The sequence below is a fragment of the Haplochromis burtoni genome, unplaced genomic scaffold (genome assembly GCF_018398535.1).
Source record: "Haplochromis burtoni strain Fernald_Lab_line unplaced genomic scaffold, NCSU_Asbu1 Contig_2, whole genome shotgun sequence".
NCBI lineage: Eukaryota > Metazoa > Chordata > Actinopteri > Cichliformes > Cichlidae > Haplochromis > Haplochromis burtoni.
The window spans coordinates 1,642,559-1,653,512 of NW_024582363.1; the positions used below are offsets into that span (position 1 = coordinate 1,642,559).

At 42.5% G+C, this 10,954-nt stretch overlaps 1 protein-coding gene across 7 annotated transcripts in view; it reads right to left on the bottom strand.

The window, feature by feature from the left end:
* kif13ba (kinesin family member 13Ba) overlaps window positions 1–10,954 on the bottom strand; it is a 57,063-nt gene that overhangs the window by 20,196 nt on the left and 25,913 nt on the right. For all 7 annotated transcript variants that reach the window (XM_005913060.3, XM_005913059.3, XM_005913062.2 and 4 more), the window contains exons 10-34: window positions 8,926–9,038; window positions 8,619–8,730; window positions 8,301–8,513; window positions 8,109–8,219; window positions 7,801–7,935; window positions 7,172–7,302; window positions 5,934–6,020; window positions 5,610–5,800; window positions 5,247–5,526; window positions 4,963–5,125; window positions 4,722–4,877; window positions 4,453–4,602; window positions 3,845–3,970; window positions 3,551–3,724; window positions 3,248–3,405; window positions 3,036–3,168; window positions 2,748–2,903; window positions 2,534–2,633; window positions 2,259–2,385; window positions 1,809–1,864; window positions 1,595–1,719; window positions 1,239–1,514; window positions 1,003–1,155; window positions 768–845; window positions 597–647 (exon numbers count right to left, since the gene is read on the bottom strand). In XM_005913060.3, coding sequence (XP_005913122.1) covers window positions 597–647; window positions 768–845; window positions 1,003–1,155; window positions 1,239–1,514; window positions 1,595–1,719; window positions 1,809–1,864; window positions 2,259–2,385; window positions 2,534–2,633; window positions 2,748–2,903; window positions 3,036–3,168; window positions 3,248–3,405; window positions 3,551–3,724; window positions 3,845–3,970; window positions 4,453–4,602; window positions 4,722–4,877; window positions 4,963–5,125; window positions 5,247–5,526; window positions 5,610–5,800; window positions 5,934–6,020; window positions 7,172–7,302; window positions 7,801–7,935; window positions 8,109–8,219; window positions 8,301–8,513; window positions 8,619–8,730; window positions 8,926–9,038 — 3,555 coding nt within the window. The remainder of the gene's footprint in view (window positions 1–596; window positions 648–767; window positions 846–1,002; window positions 1,156–1,238; window positions 1,515–1,594; window positions 1,720–1,808; window positions 1,865–2,258; window positions 2,386–2,533; window positions 2,634–2,747; window positions 2,904–3,035; window positions 3,169–3,247; window positions 3,406–3,550; window positions 3,725–3,844; window positions 3,971–4,452; window positions 4,603–4,721; window positions 4,878–4,962; window positions 5,126–5,246; window positions 5,527–5,609; window positions 5,801–5,933; window positions 6,021–7,171; window positions 7,303–7,800; window positions 7,936–8,108; window positions 8,220–8,300; window positions 8,514–8,618; window positions 8,731–8,925; window positions 9,039–10,954) is intronic.

A 10,954-nucleotide genomic window follows, 5' to 3' on the forward strand; every position in this document is an offset into this window, starting at 1 on the left:
CAAAATAATTCCAAACGCAAGATCTGAATGAGGGTGGGGGAGGTTCAATTTGCCATGTTGCAAGGAGAGCTTAACTTCTGTCTCCCCTGCGCTCTTCCTTCTGGCAATGTTGTCTGTGTTGAACGCTCAGTGGATCTGCGCTAGACAGTGCAGCCTAGGCGGAGTAGTCGAACGCAGATTCACTGAGCGCTCAACACAGACAGCATTGTCAGAAGGAAAGTTGATAAAATAAATTACAAATGTTGTATTGTTTGATACATATGCGTACTGAACCGAAAGCACTGTATCGAACGGTTCAATATCGATATGAATATCGTTGCACCCCTAGTAGATACATTTAACTAGAAAAAAGTTCTTCTTTTATTAATTAAACTAAGTAAATTAAATGACCACATAATTATCGGGTCTATTTAATAACTGAATGCAGTGTTAAATACAAAGAGGTAAAGTTTTTGATTTCATGCAATAATAACACAGCTCTCCTAGCTCTCTTTATGCACGCTAATGAAGAGAGCTTCCAACGTTGCACAGGCAACACTCCAGCAGTTACACAAACAGAAACACATGATTTTGTGCTGTTGAACAGTGGGTATTACCTTATCGTCCAGCAGGCAGGTTGTGGACAGGTCTTGTCTACTTCCAGACAGCTGACAGAAGGGACAGCCAAGAAAATATATATATATATATTGAGAAACATCACATCTTATTGCAATATAATGTAATGCCATCTGTGCTATGATGGTCTGCCACTATATTTCATGCTTTACCCTGTTAACAGAAGGAGAGCTTATGCTCCGTCTGTTACTCTTCCCTCTGCTAGTCAACTGCTCCTTCACGGCCACTTCCTAAAACACAGAGAGTATTTTAATGTATATATTAGAAGAAAATATTAGAAGATCATCAATTAAAAAAAAAAAAAAGCTGTGTGACTGGATGAATGCCTGCCTATTCATAATGTGGGTTTAAATTCAATCTACAGCTCTATTATTTATCTCCACCTACCTGTCTGAGTCTATCCAGTGTCAGAATGTTCTCCAGACTCAGGACACTCCGGAGGTATTTCTCAATGGCAGCTTCATCATCGCCTGACTGGCTGTTGTGTGCGCTTGCAGCGAGTCGGGCCAGCATCTCCCTGTCCTCTGAACCAGGAGCATCCTAAGGAGACAAAGCATCATAAAGATTAACAACATGTTTAAAAATATGCTTGGCAAAACAATGCTTCTTCCCATTGGCCTTACCCCAGGTATGTTGGAAACCACCTCAAAGGTGACCCCACAGCCAGGTACGGTGCTGCGGGTTGACATCCTTCTGAGAAAGTTGTGGGCAAATCCCTGGCGGCCCGGGTTAACATTGACGCAGATCCTTTTTCTCAGCACCAGCTGCATGTCAGCAGGGTGACTGAGCTGGACCACCACCCGTATGGTCAGATAGACACGCTGCTCAGGATATGATCCCCCTCGACTGAGCTGAGGACACTCATGGACAGTGGAGTCCCAGGATGCCTCTGCTTTAACCTGTGGAGTGAACAGCTCAGTTACTACAAGGGTTTCTAATGAAAAGGCCTCCTTTATGAGAATTACAGGTTTATCCTCACCTCTCCATCGTAGTGTCTGACAATCTGTAGATCAAAAAAGTCATCCTCATCCTCTCCATTCAAGATAGCATCCCAGCCTCCAGCCTCTGGAACTTCAAACTGGTCTTGAGAGCTGAGGTCATCAGCTGGGGAATCAAAGATATTTCAAATTAACTTATATAAAAAGATAAACACTTTGTGAGATTCTGCACAATTTTGCAAATGACTGACTTACGTTTGAGATTGAGGAAGAGGACGGGGATGTGAGTCTCCATGCCAGGCAGAGGAACCCTTTAAAAAAAAAAAAAATATGTTGCTTAAACCTCTGTGTCTTAAAATGTTATAATGAATGCTAATTTCCAGCTCGATATTTCTGTTCTCAGACAGTAATCCTTTGCAATTGGCCTACATGCACCTCCTCAGTTCAAACAAGATACTTTAGCTCCATTCAAGCCAAGTTATTACAAACTGCAAACAGAAGGTTTGATGAGACTTCTGTGTTTAAACCAGAGTGTGTGCCTTATATGACCATATTAGGGATATCTGCGCTCACTGACATCACAAAGAGCCGTTTAAAATTTTAAAGCGGTTTGATACAGAGCGTTTAAAGCAGTCTGAAGCTGCAGCTTTAGGCTCACAGGGGCTTCAGCTGTTTTCAATAAGAACATCATTTAATGGGCTGTACCATTCAGCAGGTGCTCCAGGAATGCCGCTGCCAGCAGAGGGCACCATTACAGCATTTCTCTCCTCAGTTAGAGTCAAACGCCATTCAAGGAGCTGCGCCTCTCTCTCCATGTCATCTTCTGTTTTTTCTGTACAAAACATGCATGCATTAAACATTTCATTCACCTTACTTCACTTGCAAAGTGTAAATTGCTGTAACTGTGAATTAGGATCAGAAACAGTTGTTAAAATACCTGTGCACATCAATATTTTGCATACTAATCTACGTATTTTTACCTGCTTTGCTAACCAGGCTCTGTAGGTGCTGATCAAGGTATTCCTGTCTCTTGGTGAGAGCACCTAACCACTGCCGCCGTAACCGTTCCAGGTCTCTTTCCTGTCCACCAAACAACTCAGTTAATCACTCCATCTTCTTCTTCAAGTCAGCTACTTCAAAGGTAATTTATGACTCAATGAAAGTGTAAATCACACTGTAGACAGAGTGGTCTACCTGATAACTGTCCATCTCATCTGCTTCCTGGTTTGCTGTGGTGTTTCTGATCTCCACACAGCCCACTGATACAGCGAGCACAATCTCTGCGATCAGGGGCATAGTGCCAGAATCCTGAACTGAGCGCACGTCCACCTGGATTCTTCTCGACTGACCCTAAAGGAGTATGAGGAGAAGGTTGAGGAGGATTAAGAAGACAAGACACTAGTTAGAATATTTAGAAGCCCGCTTTTCCAGTTTTCTGATTCAAACAGGTTGACTGTTTTTGTTGTGATGTGTCATCCTCACCTGCCGAAGCTGGAAGATTCCTCCGGTCCGCACATCTCTGGCAGGTACCACTTCCACTGGAACAAAGTCTCCATTCTCGTTTATCTCCAGGATTTGAATCCACAGCTCGAGCTTACGTGTTACCTCACTCCATCTACAAAATCAGACACTGTTTGCACACCTGTGCTCCTTGCAGAACAAGAATCTATATGTACTCTTTCTGTTATATCTACCTGTCTCGTAATGTGCGTGTCTTAGCTTGGATGATGCTGAGGTCCCACAGTGCGGGGTTTCTTCCAGCATCAGCCTGTCTGTGTCCGTACACCTCAATGGCGACTGCCCCTTCTGTAAGGTGCTCGATAAATTCCTCAGTTACGGACACAGCCAGCTCCTACATAAGCCCCCAAAAAACAAGTGCCATTCAGACCAATCCCCAACACATTTTCACACAACTAGAAATCAAAATAGACACCGCTCAGGAAAGCTTCTTGATTTGTTGCAAGACTTGAAATTCTCGTCTTCCCTCCCATGTTTACCTTGCAGCTGTCAAACACCACCATGCAGTGTGGGTCCTTGTTGCTGGGTGATGAGGATGACGTGTCAACTTCGGGAGCCACGATGATAGGCTCAGGCTGGTCCCAGAAAGAATACTGACAGAAGACGAAGTTGGACAGGTACTGAGGAAGACCAGTAGCCTGCAGGATTTTAATCTGTGGATGACAAACAGGAAAAATGAGATGCCAACTAAACATACCTAATAGTCCAGGAAGTATTGGGAAGATTCAGATGGTCTGAATGCACTAAATTTTCTGATGAGCTATGAGTCTTACCATGCAGACCAGTTTGCGATCCTGAACTTCAATGTCTTGGTTGTTGTCAGGCTCATCTCCTCCAGCCATGTTATCCTCTAAGCCCCCTCCAACTCTTACCACCTCCACATGCAGGCGACCTGCAACCTAAACACAGCAAGAAAACATCCTTTAGCCTTTAGTATAAGAAAAATACTTTTTTTTTTTGAACGGGGAAAGATGCAAAACTGTTTTAATAGACTTCATGAATAAAAGTACAGACTTGAAAATGAGAAAAGTATGTCAATTTTTCCCAGAATTTGTTCCTTGTCCCCAAAGACTTCCTGTATCTCTGGCTGTTCTATTCTATAGCTGCTCATTCACCACTCAGATTTCAAATGCAATCATCAAAATCAGCTGAAAGTTTACATCTGCTTCCTGGAGTCAATTTTTGCTATCAATCTTAACATTTTACCAACACAATTCCCTGAATATCATGCAAACTTTTAAATTCTGATCTCACTGAAACTCTTCCTGAGTCACAGTGAAAAGTGTAATACCATACCAAGTCTAGAGACTGTTTCTGTAAGTCAGGGCTACTTCTATAAGAAGAAATTAAGGAATTAAACTGGTGACAAATTGTGTTCTACCTCTCCTTTCTGGTTGATGATGGGAACAGCGTACTGCAGTTTGACGTCATAGAAAAGACAGGAAAGGAAGACGTTGGCGACGCCGATCAGACTGTGGTTTTCTTGCTCGTCAAAAAACGGGTCCGCTCGGCGTAAATATGGACACATTGCCTGGACAAGGAAAATTTTAATAGGTAGATGTTAGAGATGTGCTTATTATGTGTGACTTCATAAGATTCCCAATAAGTTTACAATGAAGCTATCATGGTGGCATATGGCTGTTAACTCACCTGGTCGTCTGGATTATTTAAGTGGTAGTCCTGCCATTCCTGGTACAGCTCTCTCATGTCAACCAGACGGTTCTCCATCTTCTCCAAACTCCAGATCTGTTTGCCCCGACCCCGTCTTCGAACCTGGATCGCTGGTTCACTGAGCACTGCATCCCTCTACACACAGACATACTTATAAGCTTTTGGGAACACCAGAGGACAGGTCACCCACATGTAAGGTCTTCATGTTTGTGTTTACGACCTTGCGGTTTGCATTAAGGTTGTCTGATGGGATCTGCAGAGTGACTCGGTACTCTGTGTGACGTTCCAGCTCATCTGCAATGAAACAGGCTTCTTGTACCAGGAGGTTCGCCCTGACTATCTGCTCCCTCAACCTCCGAAGACTCCTCACCAACACAGCCTCCCTGCAGAAGGACAACAGGTGGAAAACAACATGAAGGGAGACAGGCGAACGGATGGATTAGGAAAACCAAGTTGGTATTAATCAGCACATTATGCATATTCCTAAAATTCAAAGAAACTCACCTGTCCTCACTCCACTGCCTCAGTCTGCTCTGAGCACTGCTTGAATGGCTCATCCCTCCTATACTGAGCCTCTCCATGCTGCGATAGTGAGATTGCTGTCCTGGACCTTGCTGCCCAATTGTTGGCCCTCCAGACTGACCTGTGGACAGGCGTTCTGGGTTGAGCTTCTTACGCAACTGCTGGAGCTCCTGCTCGTACATCTGCCTCTGTCGCTCCAAAGCAGAACGCTTCTCCTCTTCGTGCTGCCTCTCCAGAGACTGGAGAACTGCCTGCATGGGGTCTGAATTGACACAACGTTGAGAAATCAGACAGGAAGTGAAAAAGACATGCTGTTTTCCATAACAGTGTCCTAACACATCTTACCATTGCTGCCCAGGGCTTTCATCATGACCTCTGTCTGGGCAAACTCATACGAGAAGCTGACTTCACTGGACACTTCACTGGCTGTATCACCATCTGCATCCAGCTGTTCACTGCTACCACTGTTCTTCATCACGCCACCTTCACCCTCTTCATCATCAGCAGCCCGAGAGCGCCGCTTAGGCAGGTTGATCCTGAAAGTGAGTTAAATGCATTCATCCATGACTCAAAAATATTTTATGTAACTTTAACAAATAGCCCAAACCGATTGATGGGAGGTTTTTTAAAGACTTAAAATATAAATTAAATAGAAAGAACAGCGGTTACCTAAAGAAGTGGTTGTTTCCCCAGAGGATTCGGTCCCCATGGTGGAGTTGCAGAGCACTGGTTACTGGAGAGCCATTAACACACGTCCTGTTTAAAAAAATGGTGACAATAGTTGGGAGTTGCATTTATATTTTTAAAGAACCTCAAACAGAAGCTGAAGTAACCGACTGAAGAAAACATCTCTTTTGGTAAGAGGACTTTAACCCTGGTGGGGTTAACTACACTATGTTTAGCCTCATCAGCATAGGGCCTGTATAATGTAGCAAGTTCCAAATAACCAGGACATCTTTTTCTTATCTGGCTTTACTTTGTAATCTTACATGTTGGACGTGTATTTGTATTTTATAGCTTATTTAACACCGATGTACCAGCCAGGAACTGCACATACAATTAGGTAGTAGCTAAATCTAGCACAAGGGATTGTTTCTCTCATGAGAATGTTTTTGTGAACGGTCCCTGACAAATACAGAGTAAAACTAAACTTAACTACTCTAACATAAGCAACGCTCACACGAAGGCGTTTATTAACTAAATAAGTCAATCTAATGTTTCCTAGTGTAGTTACAAGTGTGTTCACATAAACTAGGCATTTTTGCACAAGGGTGACAAATTGTATATTTTAGAAAAGACAGCTATAACTTTAGTAAAATAAAAAGAAGCCAAATGCATATTACAAGCAGTTTAGCAACATATTTGCTGCAGTCTTACTAGATATAAAGCAGTCAGTGTGAGACAGGAGAAAAAAAAAAGTATGTATATAGGTTTGTGTAGCATAAAGATATCCTTATGCAATTTAGAACTCTTTTAGCACCTTTTCCCAACTGATGGTGCCGAACTATTTGAGAGCAACAGGTAAGTAGGCTGACCTGTAAATTCCACATAAAGGTCAACCAGAAAAAGGACTGTGTTTCTGTAGCCAGCAGGAAGGGGGGGAAAAAGAATCAGGATATAAATTTCACTCCACTGGTCACAAGTTAATAAGGGGAAAAATACAAGGTTTAGAATGATTGCTGAAAACTACTGACTCTCTCTCTCTGTGCACTGAGGCTGGAGAGAGAAGCCAGCTGGCCAGTGGGCAGTGGTTTTGTGTGTGCTGATCTCTTATCTTGAATATAACCTGCTGAGAAATAAACCACCTTTAGAACTTTAAAAACCCTAATTTTAATCCAAAGTTACCCAATTAAAACCTTGCAGTGTAATTCTCTGAACTTTGTTTGTGTTACGTTTGCGTTCCTTACCTAGCGTTGCGGTAGGGGGCGAGAATCACAGCTGCCTCTGCTGTGATGTCAATGACACAGTGCTCTGCCTGGATACCCATCCCGCACAGCTGAATGTCCTGGGAGTCTGCTGAGCCCACTTTTGTGTGTTCCTGAGATGTTCAACATGTTACAATCAGCTGACCCAAACAAAAGGGGAATAAAGAGCCTGTCTAGAGGAACACATCACAAATCTATGGGATGTTCCAGTTATAATTACAATCACAACTGATCTAAATTTTACTCCTTAAACTTTATCTGTTCTAATCGAGCCCATCAAACAGCAACATTATTATGTTTCCATAACAGCTGGTTGCCTTTCAGGTTTCGTATAAATGAATGAAATTTCCTCTTAAGCATTTTCAAAACCCAGTGCAAGCCACATGACAACTGGTTCTTCTTCAGCTTGCTATTAAGAAAAATGAAACTTCAGTTTCTATGATTCAAACTGTGTAAAAAAAAAATCTCCTACACATCTGATCAAATTTAGTTTTTAGCGGACAAATCGCTCATTAAGCTGCAGTTACACAACTCTGTCAGGAATAATACTTTAGAAGGCATTAGGTAAAGCATGATGGGGACTCTGTGTGTGTCTGTGTGTTCATGCAAACCTTCAGGTAGTACACAAGCAGTTCATTGAGTGCAGGATCAGCATTAAGGTTGACAAGAAAACTCTTATCGTCTCCAACTTTAATCCCTGAAGACTGAAGAGAAATACCCAGACTCTCCAGCTGCTTCTGACGCTCCTGCGCACACGCGCACACGCACACACACACACACACACACACAAAACATCAGACTTTCAGCTTTTAAAGTATCTGAATGATGCAGTTTGAGAAAATAAAGACACTGTGCACTGTAATTATTGCACTGAATAAAAACAAAATCAATTACATTTGATGTTTCTTGTGCGTCTCACCTGTGCAATCTCCTCAGTTTTGCGAAGCTTCTCCTCCCACGTGACCGTCATCTCTTGAATCAACTTTTCGGACTCCTCCAGACGGTCTTTGAGCTCTGGAGCTTTCAAAGACTGGCGATAATAAAGCACATGACAAGCAGGTGAGGCAAATACTTCAACACGGTGATTGCTTAGATTGTGAAGACCTCTCACCTCTGCCTGTGTCAGTTGCACTCGTAGTTTTTCGACTTCCTCTCGGAGCTCCCTGATGATGCGAGCGTTGGGATCTTCATTAACAACAGCATGGTTCACTATGTTCTTTGCTCGGTCGGCATAACGTAGTGTCGACAGCGTCTCCTCGTAGTTGTCTGCCGCTGGACTCACAGTAGCAACCATTGCTGTCCGACTGTTACCTCCCAGGCAGTCCTGGAGAATTCATAAGGGGGGGGGAAAAAAAGAAAAAAGTAAAATATAGAGGAAAAAATGCTATAAAATGTTTTTTGCTCAGGTGGTCATTTATGTTTATCATACCTTCAGTAACCATGTCAAAACAGAGTCTCTGTAAGGAACAAACTTGGTCTTGTTCTTGGCAGTTCCTTGTTCAGCCAGAGCTGAGATCACTAGACCCAGAGTAGTGAGGGACCTTGCAAACACAAAGAGAAGAGACCAGCTGATGGACTGATAGCAATCATGTAGCTCTCTGTCTGCTTGTGTGTTGAGATACTTTAACGTCAGGCTTGAATGACCTTGGAAGAAATATTTAACCTTTATTGGGAAAACATTTAAAAAACTGTTTATGTACTGTTTCTCTGTATCCATGTTTTAATTGCTTCATTACTTGTTGATGTTGCTTCCTTCCTTCAGGCGCTCTCCTGCTGCTCCAGTCTTTGCTGCTCGCTCACTTCCAGCCAAGTCTACTAGGCTCAGCCGACTCACCTTTTCCCCACTCGTCTACAGAGATACAGAAAGAGCAAAAAGGAAAATAAAGTCTGATTACTGTCCCATTTGTTGCTGCATCCATGATGCCTTATGCACTAGAGATGCTCTAGCAGGGTCCTGCAACCCGCGTTGGTGTTTCTGTCCACTGTAAAATGTATTCAGTTTTTTTCCCTCCTTTCTCTGACTTTCCACTGATGTTTTTTTTCCCAGTGTAACAAGCAATGGAACAAAAAGTCATGGTGTTCCCAGACTGGTTTACAACGTATCCAGGGGTTGCAGTAAAGATGATTAGGCACATCTGAATTAACTTCACTTACTTCAGAAAGCCGTAACACTGACCCACAAGGGGTCTGACAAATCTCTAATAACCCTTAAGGAGGCTGATTTTTAAGCAGCTACTACCTGAACACATTTCTGTATGCTTTTAAGTTTAACTGAGCAATATCCATTCTTGTCTTCTATACTTCTGATTCTTGTAATTCTACCAACCAGAGCACACCGTTATCTTTCAGTGTCTTGATGACAGTTTCCCTCTGTGTCTTCCCAAGGGCTGTTGAAGAGGTGGATATCACATCTCTATCTGTATGCCACATCCACTCCTGATTGTGACAGGTCAGCAGCTGACAAGGCTGAATCTAACACCTGATCAACACCTGCTGACAAGCCAAAGCAGCCCATCAGCTAAATATCAGCAGATGCAGTCCTCCGTGTGTCTCAACTGTGCACTTGTCAAGCCACCTTGCTTTTCTGCACACATCAATGTTTTAACAAAGTCGCACACAATGTCATGCAATTACTGATCAGCTAAGCGGCTGATGATCTGTGGTGTGACATGTCTGAACTTTACCAGGTGTTCTTATGTCGAGCCTCCAAAAGGTTTTGGCTGAACGTCCACACAGATACAATGATAATGGTGTTCTTGTAAAAGAACTAGTTCACTCCCACTCCCACATAACTCCGTAAATCTCTATCAAGTCCACACTGCTCCACTTCAGTTGCAGCCTTGCAGACTCAACAAGCCAACTTCACAAGATGAGACTACCTGCTCCCTTACCAAAAGAGTAACCCCAGTGCACAAAATGCCAAATTCATTACATGATTCACACTGTGCTACGGGTGAAGCCGAATATACTTAACCTTCTACTGCTTTAGTTTCAGTGTTGTGACCTTTAGGCTCTTCTGGACTGCAAAGCAAAATTTCAGCAAACACCATCCTAACTATTCTTTGACATCACTGGTTTTAATTAAAACAAAAACAAGCTCTCTCTTTTTAGTGTATATTCATCATTTTTTCTGATTCTAAACTTTCATCAAAATCTTTACAAGTTGTTCAACATTTCAACAAGCTTGACTATTGAGACTTAAAGCTGACCAACTATGAGGATTTTTAGCTTTTATTCTTGGAGATTTATTGAATCTGGTTCGCCTACTGTCTGAAACAAGCGACTTTAGCATCTTTTAAGCCAGCGGTCCCCAACCTTCTTTACACCACGGACCGGTTTATATCTGACAATATTTTCACAGACCAGTCTTTAAGGTGTCGCGGATAAATACAACAAACTAAAACCAGTACCGGTGCCAAAAAAACAGAAGATTTATTCATAACATGGAGGAAAAGACCCAGGGTTAACAGAGTTAATGATAAAAAAGATTTAAAAAAATAATGCTAAAAAACAATAGCAACCTTGAAAACCATAACTTTCACACCCAAGCCTCAACTCTCGCGGCCCGGTACCAAACGACTCACGGACCAGTACCGGTCCGTGGCCCGGGGGTTGGGGACCGCTGCTTTAAGCCATTAGAAGCAACTTAGAAGCTGAAAAACAAAAAAACTGATGCTCTATATATCTGACAGTATTACCAATATTGTTATTTGTGTTTCTGTCTTTTCTGAATGGCTGGCTCTCAAAAAAACAAAACAAAACAAA